At 37.2% G+C, this 14,435-nt stretch overlaps 1 protein-coding gene across 1 annotated transcript; it reads left to right on the top strand.

Moving 5' to 3' along the window:
* The first annotated feature begins 766 nt into the window (after positions 1 to 766).
* On the top strand, positions 767 to 3,033 carry LOC120067414 (cationic amino acid transporter 8, vacuolar-like). Its single transcript, XM_039018984.2, has one exon. It carries the CDS (start codon positions 879 to 881, stop codon positions 2,661 to 2,663), a length of 1,785 nt encoding a protein of 594 aa, XP_038874912.1. The 5' UTR covers positions 767 to 878; the 3' UTR covers positions 2,664 to 3,033.
* The last annotated feature ends 11,402 nt before the right edge of the window (positions 3,034 to 14,435 follow it).

Below are 14,435 nucleotides of genomic sequence, written 5' to 3'. Positions count from 1 at the left end.
AACATAATCTTTCAAGAGTGATCATGTTTTGAATTCACTCACAGAATTCACCTTCTGACCAATTTATGGAAAATTTTATTTTGTGACAAGAATCATTAAGATTTGTTCTTTGTGTTTTACCATTTTGTCCAAATTATCTAATTAGATATCACATTTACTATAAAAAGATAAACACATAAATAATTCAATCAATACCATCTATTTTTATTTTTAGAAAAAAACTAATTTCTCCTCTTCCTAAGTTTAGTTTGGATTATTTTTAAATATAGAAAATTGAACCAAAAAAAATATTTACAAATATATTAAAATTTCACCGTCTATCATGTCTATGATGTCTATTGTGTCATGATAGATATAGTCGTCTATCGTGGTCTATTGCAATCTATCGCAGATAGACGATGATATTTTATTATTATTTGTAAATATGGTAATAATAATTTTAAATAAATCATTATTATTTTGTTCATTATATATTTTCTTTTGTAAGTATAAATCTTATAATTTTTCTTCGTAACTTATCTATTGAATAATTTTTAAATGGGCCAAATCTTATAAAAATTATGTAGACTAAATAAAGACTAGGTTCAAAATAAAGGCCAGATCTATAATTTTACCAAAAGAGTGGTTCTATACTTCAAATTTAAAATTCGGAATGCCCATCACGTGACTATAAATAATTCATATTTTCTTTGAATAAAAATAATAATCCATATTTTCAGGGTGTGTAAAATAAAATCAAATAAATTTTCTAAAAAAAAGGTAGTTTCTTTTTTGTTTAAATATAAAATAAAATCAGATATTTTTATCGCCAATCAGCGATCACTCTTGTAATCAGCCAAATCAAAACTTCAATCCCTCTCACCGCCAATCTCGCCGGAATGGACGCCCCCACGTCGGAGCCACCATATGGACCGCCGCCGCCGGTGCAAAGAAGCTACTGGAGGAGGTGGAGCAAGGAAGATGTTTTTCCAGAAGAGTCATTCCGGGACTGTTCATCGTACAAATATGCTCTGTCGCAAACGTGTTCCCGGCTCAAGGACCGTCTTCTGGACCGCTCCTCCGACGCTAATGAGCTCTTCGAACTTCCTAAGGCCAGCGAAGTCGGGATGAAGAAATGCCTCACTTGGTGGGATTTGATATGGCTCGCTTTTGGTTCTGTAGTTGGTTCCGGCATTTTCACGATCACCGGCTTAGAAGCACGCGATGATGCCGGACCCTCAATTGTGATCTCTTACATAGTTTCGGGCCTATCTGCACTGCTCTCTGTTTTCTGTTATTCTGAATTTGCTGTCGAAGTTCCTGTCGCCGGAGGGTCGTTCTCTTTTCTTCGCATCGAATTGGGAGATTTTATTGCGTTCATCGCTGCGGGGAATATCTTCTTGGAGGCAATTGTTGGTGCGGCTGGACTCGGTCGGTCTTGGTCTTCCTATTTTGCGAGTATGATCAACACTGATAACCCCGATTTTCTTCGGATTAAGGCGAGTTTCTTGTCTGAAGGGTTTAATCTTCTGGATCCAATTGCTGTTATAGTGCTTCTTGTTGCTAATGGTATTGCTATGAGTGGAACGAGGAGAACATCTTTCTTGACATGGATAACTTCTATAATTAGTAGCTTGCTGATTGCCTTTGTGATTGTGGTTGGATTTGTAAAAGGGAATTCTGCAAATTTGGTACCCTTTTTCCCTTTTGGAGCGAAGGGTGTTTTTCGAGCTGCAGCTGTTGTTTACTGGTCTTATACTGGATTTGATATGGTGGCCACCATGGCTGAGGAAACCAAACAACCTTCAAGGGATATACCGATAGGTTTGATTGGGTCCATGTCTGTGATCTCTGTGATCTATTGCTTGATGGCCTTGTCCTTAACAATGCTGCAAAAGTATACAGAGATTGACAGGAATGCAGCCTTTTCCGTTGCTTTTGATAAAATTGGGATGACATGGGCTAAATACGTAGTTAGCATAGTTGCTATCAAGGGAATGACTACAAGCTTGCTGGTGGGATCAATGGGACAGGCTCGCTACACCACACAGATTGCTAGAGCCCATCTGATTCCACCCCTCTTCGCCTTAGTTCACCCGAAAACTGGAACTCCCGTATATGCTACACTTTTGACGACCATAACTAGTGCAATCGTTGCATTTTTCTCCAGTTTGGACGTCTTATCAAGTGTTTTTTCATTCAGCACACTTGCCATTTTTATGCTTATGGCTGTTGCATTGCTAGTAAGGCGATACTATGTTAAGGACACAACACCAAGAAGTGATTATATCAAGTTTCTGATTTGTTTATTTATCATTTTTGGTTCTTGTTTAACATTGGCAGTAGTTTGGAATTTGAATAGGCATGGATGGATTGAGTATGTTGTGCCTGCCTTGATTTGGTTCCTTAGCACGCTGGCTATGTCGTTCCTTCCCAAGTATCGATCACCGAAGGTTTGGGGTGTCCCTCTTGTTCCCTGGCTCCCATCACTGTCCATAGGGATGAATCTCACTCTTATTGGATCTTTGGGTACCGTGGCATTCTTAAGGTTCTTCATTTGCAGCGCAGTAATGCTTCTGTACTATCTGTTTATTGGCCTTCATGCCACATATGATGTAGCGCATCAAGATGGCTTGGGTTCCAAAAATGAGGAGAGAAACGATGATGACAGTAGGGTGGTATGACATATGTTGCATTATATTAATATGTAAATACCTTTCTAGTTCTCGAGTTAGATGCCCATTTTCAGCTTTTCTTCTACTACAAATGGACGTTCTTTGTTGGCTAGCTAGATGAGCCATTTAGTAACATAAGGAGATATCGTCATATTAAATACATTCAGATGATATCCCAATAGATTTTTTTTTTCTGTCGAGCTATTCAGTAATCTAAGTTTTTGGTTTACTAGTTTGAAGTTGTTTTCTGAGAATTATTTTACTCCTTGTGAAGTTTCTTATTTTCTTTACTTGCTAATCTCAATTATTAAATACATGTATATTTACATCTTATATATGAATATATTTGGTAATTGGTAGAGTTACTACTTTTCCTGTATTTGGAACTCAACACGGTTACTACTTACTAGGAATTCCTTACGACAATTATCTTTGTGAAATCACTTGAATTTGAATGTGAAGTTAGATATTCTTTTACTTAGCTATTTGTGCAGGCTTTTGTTTCCTCTCACCTTATATCAGACAGAAGAGTTCAACATACACAGTGGACGTGTGAGAACAATTTTTAAGTTATTGTTTTAACTACACTAACTATAGCTCTACTTGTTTCCTCATCACTAGTTTGTTATTGTGAATTGTTTTAAGGTCTCACTTAAAGATTGGAACTGGTTCAACCATTTGAATTGAAACTGTGCTTACAAGGATCAAGTATGCTCTTTCTGCTCACAACTTTCATAACATACAGAAGGAGAAATTGCCTTCTCAACTGTGGCTGTCCATTGATGATGTTGAATGAGAAATCCTGCTTTGTATTGATATGGTTTGTTCTTCTCGGTTCATCCATATAAATGTCTTCAAGGACTCGAAGTTAGATTTGATTTGCTTTTCGTAATATGCCAATTAGGAACAATTATATTTGCCAAAATAAACGATCTGAGAAGCTTATGGGACTTGAGTGAAAACTAGTTAAAGCTGTTTATATGCAAAGAGAGAACAAATTATGGGTTAAAATTTGAAATTCTTTCATTTTAGTTCTTAAAATTTTGAACCTTCTGTTTTAGACTCCAAATTTGCATGAAGAGTCATTACAGTAATCTATCACACAGGCACATTTATTCATTCAATCTAATGGGTAGATGTTTGCATGAATAAACATAAAGTAGTTTAAGTTAAGGTTAATGTTTCAAAACATATTCAAAGTTATGGTAAATAATTAATGTATTATTATAGTAGGAATTAAAATAACTTTATATGCAAAGTTCAAATACTAAATAAAACTTTGGAAGTTGAGTGATTAAAATAGAATATTTGAACTTTAAGACCAAAATATAATTGATATAAACAAACCTTTTGTTATAATGTTTGGTAAACTCACTTGCCTTGTTTAAACACCTAAATAATAGTAGGGCTAGACATTGTCCTAGTGGTTAGTAATGAAAAATAATAACTGGAACATTATCTTGACATATTTTCATTTTCATTTTTAAGTTGTTATCACAATCTCGAGTTGGCCTAGTGGTTACAGTATAATAAAATTAACATGTTCCAACACTATAACTCTTGATACCAAGAAAAAAAAAACATTGGAAAAACCCTCTTTCCCGACCGAATAAAGTACCCTAGAATATTATAGCTTATCCCAGGGCCACATATATGAGGCGTTGGAATTGACACCCTATATCGACGGGGATTCAATGGTGACATATCTCACGAATTACCTTGATAATGAAATATATCAGGGTTAAACAGTTGTCTCTGGAAATATCATGGCCTGTCTAAACAGATACGGATGAGTTTATCTATGCCTATATATATAGCTTGTTCATGACTAGATGAGATGCCCCTGTTCTCTTATGCTTAAAACAGTGTTGTGAATATGTTGCAGATTGGTTTTCACCATTCCTTTCGTAGCGTTTGTTTGGTGGATTTGATATGGCATAACCTTCGCAGATTCTCTCTTCTTACTTCTCTTTTACTTGGTGGATTGGTTCGATATGATCGTTGAAATTTTGTTATTTCATCAAAGTTGTCAATTGATCAATGTTGGTCAAGTATGGAAATGGACTTTAATTTTTGTTGACATGAATATAGTTCAATGGAGATAGTCTTGTACTATCTACCTCGAGGTTTGAGATTTTGATCCCTTATCCTACATATTATCAAAAACGTTGGGGTTAATGTCCTAAATCTCGTAGGATCCTATAGTTTGTAAATATTATTGAACAAAATCATTGTGTATTTAATAAAATATATAATATTTTATTCAAACTCATTGTCTATTTAATAAAATATGTGATATTTTAGTTGCATTAACCACAAACTAATAAACTAACATCCAAGGTTATTCTTGTAACTTAAACATCTATGTAGAGACATACCGGTCGATCATGTTTAAGTAATAACCTAAATGGTTTGTGGTAGATGGATAAGGCTTGATACCTTATCTTGATCACACTACGAATATGACCCGCTTTGTAGGTGTTACAATTGTTGTAAAGTGCTATAAATGATCTGATCTTGATCATTTATGTAAAGACATGCGAGCGGGGATATTCTATACAAAGGAGTTTGTATAAGATAGGACCACGAAATGTTTAGTCTCATTATATAATGCCGTTCATAATAGAGACTTACATTTCACCCGGATGACCATAGGTAACATGACCTGAATCCTGAGTGAGTTGTGAACTCCTGCCTATGAGTGCGGTCTTTTGATTTGTATGGGTGAGAATGACCAGACCGCCGACTCAACAAGCCTACCATTTTGGGGTTTGTCTGATTGGGGAGTTGGGAACACAACTACACAAGAAGAAATTCACTCATTTTCCAAAGTCGGGGTAAGTAGATAAATTGCTCCCTTAAGATCTGATTCCGGTCTTGAACAATATAACGCCACACTATTTCCTGGGCCAAGAGGGGTTTAGTCATAGTTGGACTATGATCTATTGTTCATTAGAGGGATAAGTGGTACTTAAGGGATTAGATGTAACTACAGGGGCAAAATGGTAATTTTGGCCTAGTTGTACTTATAAGCAATTTGTGAAGGGTCATTGTACTATTGATTGGTTATATCCAATGGACACAAAAATATATCTGTAGTGCGAAGAGTGCAACTGTCGGTCTTTAGTGGAGTGCTCGATAGTTAACGGATGGTAAATAACTTAATCAAGGAGTTTAATTAGTTATTCATGTACCGTTGGAGCTTTAAGCTACAGGTCCATGAGGTCCCCTTGGTAGCCCAATAGGATTAATTGAGAATCAGTTTTTGGATTAATTTGAATTGTTCAAATTAATAGAGGGATTTAATTATATATGATATAATTAAGTTGTTTTAATTATATGTGATATAATTATTATAATGTATTTGATACATTATAGCTTTAGTGAGAGGAGATAAATATTTGAATAAGATTCAAATATAAATTCTATGAATTGGATTCATAGTTACTAAATTTAATATAAATGTGATTTATATTAAATGCCATATAAGAGAGAAACGAAACTATAGATTATATTGTATGTGATTCAATATTAAAACTATAGGTTAAATGTTATATTTGATATAATATATAATTTAATATATATATATTATATGATAAGTTAGTTATCATATTTATATATATATTAAATGTTATTTTTTTAAAAAATAAAAATAAGGAAGAGAGTTACAACTCCCTTCTCCTCTTTTCTCTCCACCCATATAAGTGGGTGGTTGATATATTTGGCATATTGGAAAAGAGTTTTTCTTCTTCTTGCTTCATAGAGAGAGATCGTTTTGTACAGTGAGAAAAGAGACAGAAGAGTTATGTGTTTTGGAATTGTTGCTGAACAATTAACAAATCTTCTTTCTCCTTTCTACTAAATTTCCCTCATTCCAAAATAGCTAGAGCCCACCACTCCTGGGTTCTCTACCTGAGAATACCGAGGAAGTCTTTGTGGTTGTGTTCTTATCTCGATCGAGGTTCTCTTGAAGATAGTCTTCAAGATGTTCAAGGCTTGTTTGAGGGTTTCTTGAAGAAAGGTCTTCAAAGGTAAGGTTTCTAAAACCTTTTGATAGCATACTGTAATTTATGTATAAATGCATATCTAGTTTCTTTGTTTTACTATAAAATTTATATTCAATGAAAATGAGATTTGGGACGATCTTGCTTCTGCTTACAGTTCCCTTCAGTTTGGGTTCCTTCAATTGGTATTAGAGCCAGGTTGCTGGTTATCTGATCCCAAATTCCATTTCTTCTGTTGAATCGATTTTACAGTGATGGTGGGTGTTTCAAATTCTACATTCTGTTTCATGTGATGAATGGTTGTGAATGTGGTTTTGTTGATAGATGTTTCACGATATGATACTCTGTTTTAAGGTTTTCTTTGTTTACAAATTTGGTTTGTAAAGGTCCCTGTGTGTTTTGGGAATGTTCTTGCTATAGAGTCTGTAATTCCAAGTTTGAGTCGCTCGTGCTGTTCTCGGGGAGCTTCGTTGCAGAGCACTATTTTGATGAAGAAGACGAAGAAGTTCTACAAGATCTTGTAGCTATAGCTACATGATCTTGTATCAAATGCTACACGGTCGTGAAGCAAAGTCTACACGATCTTGTAGCATTGCTACACAATCACTGCAGAGGGTTCGTTGAAGGGTGGTTCGGTTCGAGCGGTTCAAGGCCTGGTTCACCTATTTTGAACCAGAGGACTGTTGCTTATGTAATAGATAGCCTTTTAAATTTTCTTTTAGGTGTCCTATCCCGGTCCATCAACTGTTAGTATTAAATATACATGTGATGTATGTTTTATCTTATATGTCATATTGTATGTCATATAGTTTTAAAACCCACAATAGGTTATGCATTTATATCCATGCATCATTTTATATTATAAGTGTTATAATATAATTATACGCATGTTTTAAATTATATAACATGCACATGCATCATATAGTATAAATGTTATAGTATATGTATGCATGCATTATAGCATATCCATGCATCATTTATATTATAATTGTTATAATATATGGTTGAATGAATGTATGAAAAGTATGCTATAGTATGATCCATTATCTAGTTATATAATTATTATATACATTAGTAATGAATGAAGATTGCATGAAGCATGACATTACCTTAGGTTAATTTATAATTATTATGAATAACTAAAGTATGTCAAGCATGCTATGAATGTTTTAATTGTTTCATTTATTTATAATTATTATAACTAAATGAAATTAGAATTAAAATCAATAATTAAGAGTTGCATGCAAACCTTAGGCTATAATCGTTTTTTAAAATTGTTTTAAAACTTGATTGAGATAGACCTAAGATCACATTTCTAATGAGATTAGAAATCTAAGTTTAATCTTTTAATCGGTTTAATAGGATTAAATTGATTCTTAATAAAAGATTAAATATGTAACAAATGTATTTATAAGGGGCCTTTTGGCTAAGGCGGGTTCTGGCTAGGCTGGGGTACTTAAGTTGATGGAAACGTCGCACCCCTACCTGGGAACCTACTTGGAATGGTGAATTAGATAGATTTGTTACATGCATGCAAGTTTGATCAAAGTCTATTAAAGAGTTTAATAAGATTTCAATAAAAATTGTTTAATCATCAAAGACAAGAGTTGTTTTTGAACAAATTAAACAAACACTTAGATAAAATCAGTAGTCGGATTTTTCCTAACTTAATTAACCCTAGGTAAAACACTCAATGAGAGGAAAATGGGGTATATGATACTTCATTTTATCCTTTGCACGTTTCTCCCTGCAAATTCACACCGTGATATCTACACTCGGCCTTGAGGCACCATGGGTGTCCCCATACGTGTGGAATTTGTGTAGGTCAATAACAAGGTGAATGGAGAGAGTGTTTATAGTAAGTGAGAGTGGGGCGTGTGACAACACATCCCTCGATCTCTCTCATTAGGTTAAATAAAGTTTCATGCATCGCCTCATGGCATCGTGGGTGTCCCCCTAAAGGATGGCAATATTGCATGACGCTTTATTCGATCCCCAGAAATGGATAGAGTTGCTTTTTTTTCATATCCCAATCGGTTTTTTTCCTACGGTTGGCTCATTGGGGCGGAACTCTAGAATCTAAAATGAAGGGTTACACTTACACAATATTGTTAAAGATTTAACAAATTCTGGACCGAACAATGATGACTGTTAGTTACAGTGACAAGGTGTTGTTTCTGTCTAATGGTTGAGAATGTCTCATTTCAGTGAAGGGGTACTTGATCATCCTACGGTGACTTTTTGTCTTGCCTCATTGAAACATCATTGCAAAATATATGTAACTTAGGGTACACTAGACTATTTTGCTAAAAATCTGATTGGTTGTCTTAAGTGATTTAATGCAAGTAGACTAAATGTAAAAAGTTTGTTGTTTTTCAGCAAGTTCTTCAAAAATGGCTACTGCTACTTTAAGTTTACTCGCAACGAATAAGTTAATGGGAGAGAATTATGCAAGTTGGGAAAACACAATCAACACTATACTGTCATCGATTACCTTCGCTTTGTCCTGATGGAGGATCATTCTCCCATTCCAGCTGTCAATGCTCCTCGAAATGTTCGGCAAGCATACGAGCATTGTACACGGGCAAACGAAAAGGCCTGAGTGTATATCTTGGCATCCTTAATGAAGTCTTGGCCAAGAAGCATGAGCCCATGCTCACAGCTCGTGAGATCATGGAGTCCCTAAGGGGAATGTTCAGACAACCATCTGCATAGCTCAGACATGACACTCTAAAATACATCTTCAATGCATGTATGCAAGAAGGGGCATTTGTTCAAAAACATGTTCTCAACATGATGGTCCACTTCAATGTGGTGGAGATGAATGAGTCAAGCATCAATGAAGCCAGTCAGGTTAGCTTCATATTAGAATCTTTACTTGAAAGTTTCCTTCATTTCCATAGCAATGCTATTTTGAACAAGATTGACTACAACCTGACCACTCTGCTTGAGATGTAGACCTTCCAATCCTTGATGAAAAGCAAGGAGTAGAAGGGTGAAACAAATGTTGCTTCATCTTCTAAAAAGTTCCATAAAGGTTCAATCTCTGAAACTAAGTCTGTACCTTCTTCCTCTGGCACCAAAAAGTGGAAGAAAAAGAAGGGTGGAAAGGGGAAAGCTAACCCTGTAGTTGCTGCTCAAAGGGGTAGAAAACCCATCAAGGCTGCAAAGGGAATCTGTTTCCATTTCAACCAAGATGGTCATTAGAAAAGAAACTGCCCCAAATACTTGGCAGAAAGGAAGAAGGCCAAATAAGGTAAATATGATTTACTTGTATTGGAAACCTGTTGATGACGGAAATTCAGATTACCAAATCGTCGAGGACTTGATAACTAAAATTAAGTGAACGCACTATGCAATGCATGTTCTAAATGTATGCGTTGATTATCATGCGTCGATGGTCATGCGTTAGAGTGAACTATGCATTAACAAATGTATACGATGACCATGCGTTCCTATCACAAGTTTTCTTGTGCTCACGCCAAGTATAATGCGAATGCAAGTTTCTCTGGTGATCCAAGGTCGAACTTAGGAGCTTGTAGCTAGATGTATGTAGTAATATGCATGCGGCGATTAAATAAAAGAATGGATGGGAGGTTTTAAGCTAACACTACTCCTACTCCTAAGTAATAGACAACGTAATGATAATATGAATGAGAGGTAGAGACACGACAACTGTTGACGTGAAATAAATGGATGGGAAAATAGATAAAAGGTGAAGATGTCTTCATTGCAACCTTTAAGAGTGACCGTAAGGGCAACCTCAGCCAATACAAGCTATGCGATCACGATACACACACTTAAGCCTAATTCTAGGACGTATGCGATGTATATGCGATAGTGCCGAGAAGCCTATGCCTAAACCTCCATAACCCGCTCATGTGCTCTCGCCGCATGAGCGTGATAGCCGCATATCACCACCATATCCTACTTCCTGGACGCATGCAATATCCTTTTCGTAGGGTGCATACGCTGTGTCATAGCAAATAGAGATCATCTCTAAGTTCCCCATTCTTGCTTATGCGTTCCAATCTGCTCTCTCGAGTCTTAGATTTGGGTTTTAGACTACTCTCTCAAGTATGCCTAAATGATGAATGATGCGCTCATAAAACAAGGTAACCGCATGAACTTGGCTGACGCAAGATTATTCCTATCTCTAGTGAACAAAGCTTACATTGCTTGATGCGACCAACCACTTACCCTCCCGGGTAGTTAGTTGTTGCTGACTTTAGTCATAGACAAGCATTGCGTCTGCCTATAGACAGGCATTGCTACAGCTTCACACTAAGCAAATAAGGTTTTCTTACACACTCACGCAACGCACACCTCTCGGTGGTTTGGTACATGCTTCATATCTCTAATTCACATGACTAAGTATGTGATACTCTAGCAATCTCACTAACTGATGCAATGAAAGTTAAGGATGCTAAGTAAAGAAGATGGAGATGGAATCGAAGGAAACATAGAAATGCATTGAACACATAATGTATTAATTCCTTAATCCCAAAATGTAATACGATGCAATATAAGAAAACAAGAGAAAATGAAATGACTAGCTGGAAGCAATGTCTTGCTTCCAGCGGATGTGTGTCAAGGCTACTGTGGTGCCATGGATGGGCGGTGGAGTTAACTCTCTTGAGATCTAGCTCCGGTCGAAGGCTCCGGTCATCACTCAGAATGGAAGAAGGAGATGAAGAACTCTCAAGCTTCTTTCTCACGCATTTGTCTCGCTCACAAGGATCTGCCCTAAGGCGAACCTCAGGCGAAAACCTTGGATGATTTGAAATTCTGCTCAACGGCTTCTATATATAGAGCTTGGATCGCCGACAACATTAATGGATTGTTTTGATTCTAACATTCGCGGCACGCTACTCCTTTTTTGAATCTCTGCTGCTAACGACATGGTAGGTGAAATGTCAACATCATCTTTTGATTTTCCCGAGATATGCATTGATGCGTTCATTCCACCAACCTTGCATTGACCCACTAGTATGCGTTATCGTGTAGCCACAATCGTGCAGTGACCACATTCACTTAATACCGCAACTCTACACGATGACCGCAATCGCTTGACGATCGTAACTCCTATGTGATAGACGCATGCGGCTGATTATCGCAACACCCATACGTTGATCGAATGTGTTCGCCTTTGCGGTGGAGAGTTTCTCCGCACGAGTCGTCTATGCGGTAGTCCGGCTTCCGCATTTGCGTCCACTTCCTACGTTAGCTACAAAATAGACAATTAAACGCATAATAATGCATAATAATGAGTTAGACAAGATTTTCAATGTTGAATGCCGCAATCTCATTTTCTCATGAATTCCTAACATAATTGTTGCCTATTCTGCCTAACAGCCTTCATAATTCTAAATAAAAGGCCTAAGGTGGCATGCATTTCTGCATGTCATCACACCCCCAAACTTAGAATCATGCTTGTCCTCAAGCATGCGTTATACTCAAGAAATTCTAACTCACCTTCTTGCTTTCCTTTGCGATGACCAGCTTCTCAGAATATAATTTACTCATGCCTCTAACCATCGCCGCAATGCTCTCCTCCACTTTGGTTGCTTCTTCACAAAGATATTTTCTAAGTGTAGCTCTGCAAGCCTTTGCTCAAAAACTTTTTATTCATTCACCGCAACTTTGTGTTTAGCTTTTGAGAATGCATTCGTTCAAAACACTTCAAAACTTTGCAATTACTTATTCAAATGCGACATTGAACCTGGTTACGCTCTTCGTTTTGGCTTACCCGCACGTGTGTCGTGCGGGCATCCAACTTGGTTGCGTTCCATATTCAACTCAACTCTTGTCTTGCTAGATTTGGCTTGCGACGGACAGAGAAGTTGCGCTTATACGTTGGTCCTGGCGACTTACTTTCGTTTTGGCTTGCCCCCACGTGTGTCATGCGGACACCCAACTACAGCTAAGTGCCTTACACAACTTAACTCTTATCAACATGGGTTTCTCCATGGCATTGACAGTGGAGTTGTTATTCTCAAAATTCTCACTTTTTTTCTTTTTTTTTTTTCAAATGATCACAATGTAATGAACGCAATTCTCCGAGACCGCTGCCACCCCCAAACTTAGAGGTTGGCAGCGTTCTCTCCGCAAAGCTAAAAGCAAACTCACAGGAATGCGATAATAACCATTTGAGCAAAGGTTTGCACGTAATTAAATTTAAGACTTTCAAAATTTGAAGAAGCTATTAAAGGTAAGAAGCACCTTGCGATGCTTAGTTAGAAGATGCAGTGAATTATACGTACCATCATAGAAACACTGCAAAGCAACCAATCGGGAAAAAATAATTTCAAAAGGATAGTGCATAAAAGATAACAAGAAAAGAACCTTAGGCAAAATAATGCATGTGATCATGTGTTGGAATTCACGCGATCGAAGTCGTGCGTTGAAGGATGGAGGGAATTCTTTTGTTGTACTATGTACCGGGTAGACTTATTGTTGCACCTACAAAGAGTAAACACACCACAACCAAGGAAGAAGCCGCATATCCAAAATAACAATAAAAATGAAAATAAACTAAACTATGAAAGCACGGTAAAGATAGAGTAGAAGACGTCCCTAGAAAAATTGGAGTGTTGTCACCGCAAGGAGTCTTCTATGCAGGAGATTTCTCTCAACTGCTTAGGTCAAGATGCCATGACCATTGGAACATCCAGCAATTGTTGGGCGTATGTTGACCACCATGTGCTTAGAACTGCCTACAGCTCATGCGACTGATTGCGCTTCTACCTTGGGGTCAATATTGGCTTTTGGCGCATCGCCTACACTTCAATATTCATTGCAACTTGGTCACACAAGCTACAATACTCCCAAGATAAAAAGATTGCCTGCAGAGACACAAAACTTAACAAAGAATTAGTTGCCAAGTCCTCGGCAACGGTGCCAACAACTTGATGACGGAAATTTAGATTACCAAATTGTCGAGGACTTGATAACTAAAATTAAGTGAACGCACTATGCGATGCATGTTCTAAATGTATGCGTTGATTATCATGTGTCGATGGTCATGTGTTAGAGTGAACTATGCGTTAACAAATGTATGCGATGACCATGCATTCCTGTCACAAGTTTTCTTGCGCTCACGCCAAGTATAATGCGAACGCAAGTTTCTCGGGTGATCTGAGGTCGAAACTCAAGGACTTGTAGTTAGATGTATGCGGTAATGTGCATGCGGCGGTTGAATAAAAGAATGGATGGGAGGTTTTAAGCTAACACTACTTCTACTCCTAAGTAACAGACAACGCAATGAGAATATGAATGAGAGGTAGAGACACGACAGCCGTTGATGAGAAATAAATAGATGGGAAAATAGATAAAAGGTGAAGATGTCTTCATCGCAACGCTTAAGAGTGACCGCAAGGGCAGTCTTAGCCAACACAAGCTATGCGATCATGCTACACACACTTGAGCCTAATTCTAGGACGTATGCGATGTATATGCGATAGTGCCGAGAAGCCTATGCCTAAACCTCCATAACCCGCTCATGTTCTCTCACCGCATGAGTGTGATAGCCACGTATCACCACTATATTCTACTTCCTGGACGCATGCAATATCCTCTCCATAGGGAGCATACGTTGTGTGATAGCAAATGGAGCTTATCTCTAAGTTCCCCATTATTGCTTATGTGTTCCAATCCACTCTCTCGAGTCTTAGATTTGGGTTTTAGACTACTCTCTCAAGTATGCCTAAATGATGAATGATGCGCTCATAAAACAAGGAAACCACATGAACTTGGCTGACGCAAGATTATTCCTATC

Source organism: Benincasa hispida, chromosome 1 (assembly GCF_027475165.1).
Source record: "Benincasa hispida cultivar pf3 chromosome 1, pf3_genome.v1.1, whole genome shotgun sequence".
Taxonomy (NCBI): Eukaryota; Viridiplantae; Streptophyta; class Magnoliopsida; order Cucurbitales; family Cucurbitaceae; genus Benincasa; species Benincasa hispida.
This window is presented reverse-complemented; position numbering and strand designations above follow the sequence as displayed.

What these genes read in the sequence shown, in the direction of transcription:
- LOC120067414 (XM_039018984.2), top strand. Translation starts at nt 879, where the DNA reads ATGGACGCCCCCACGTCGGAGCCACCATATGGACCGCCGCCGCCGGTG.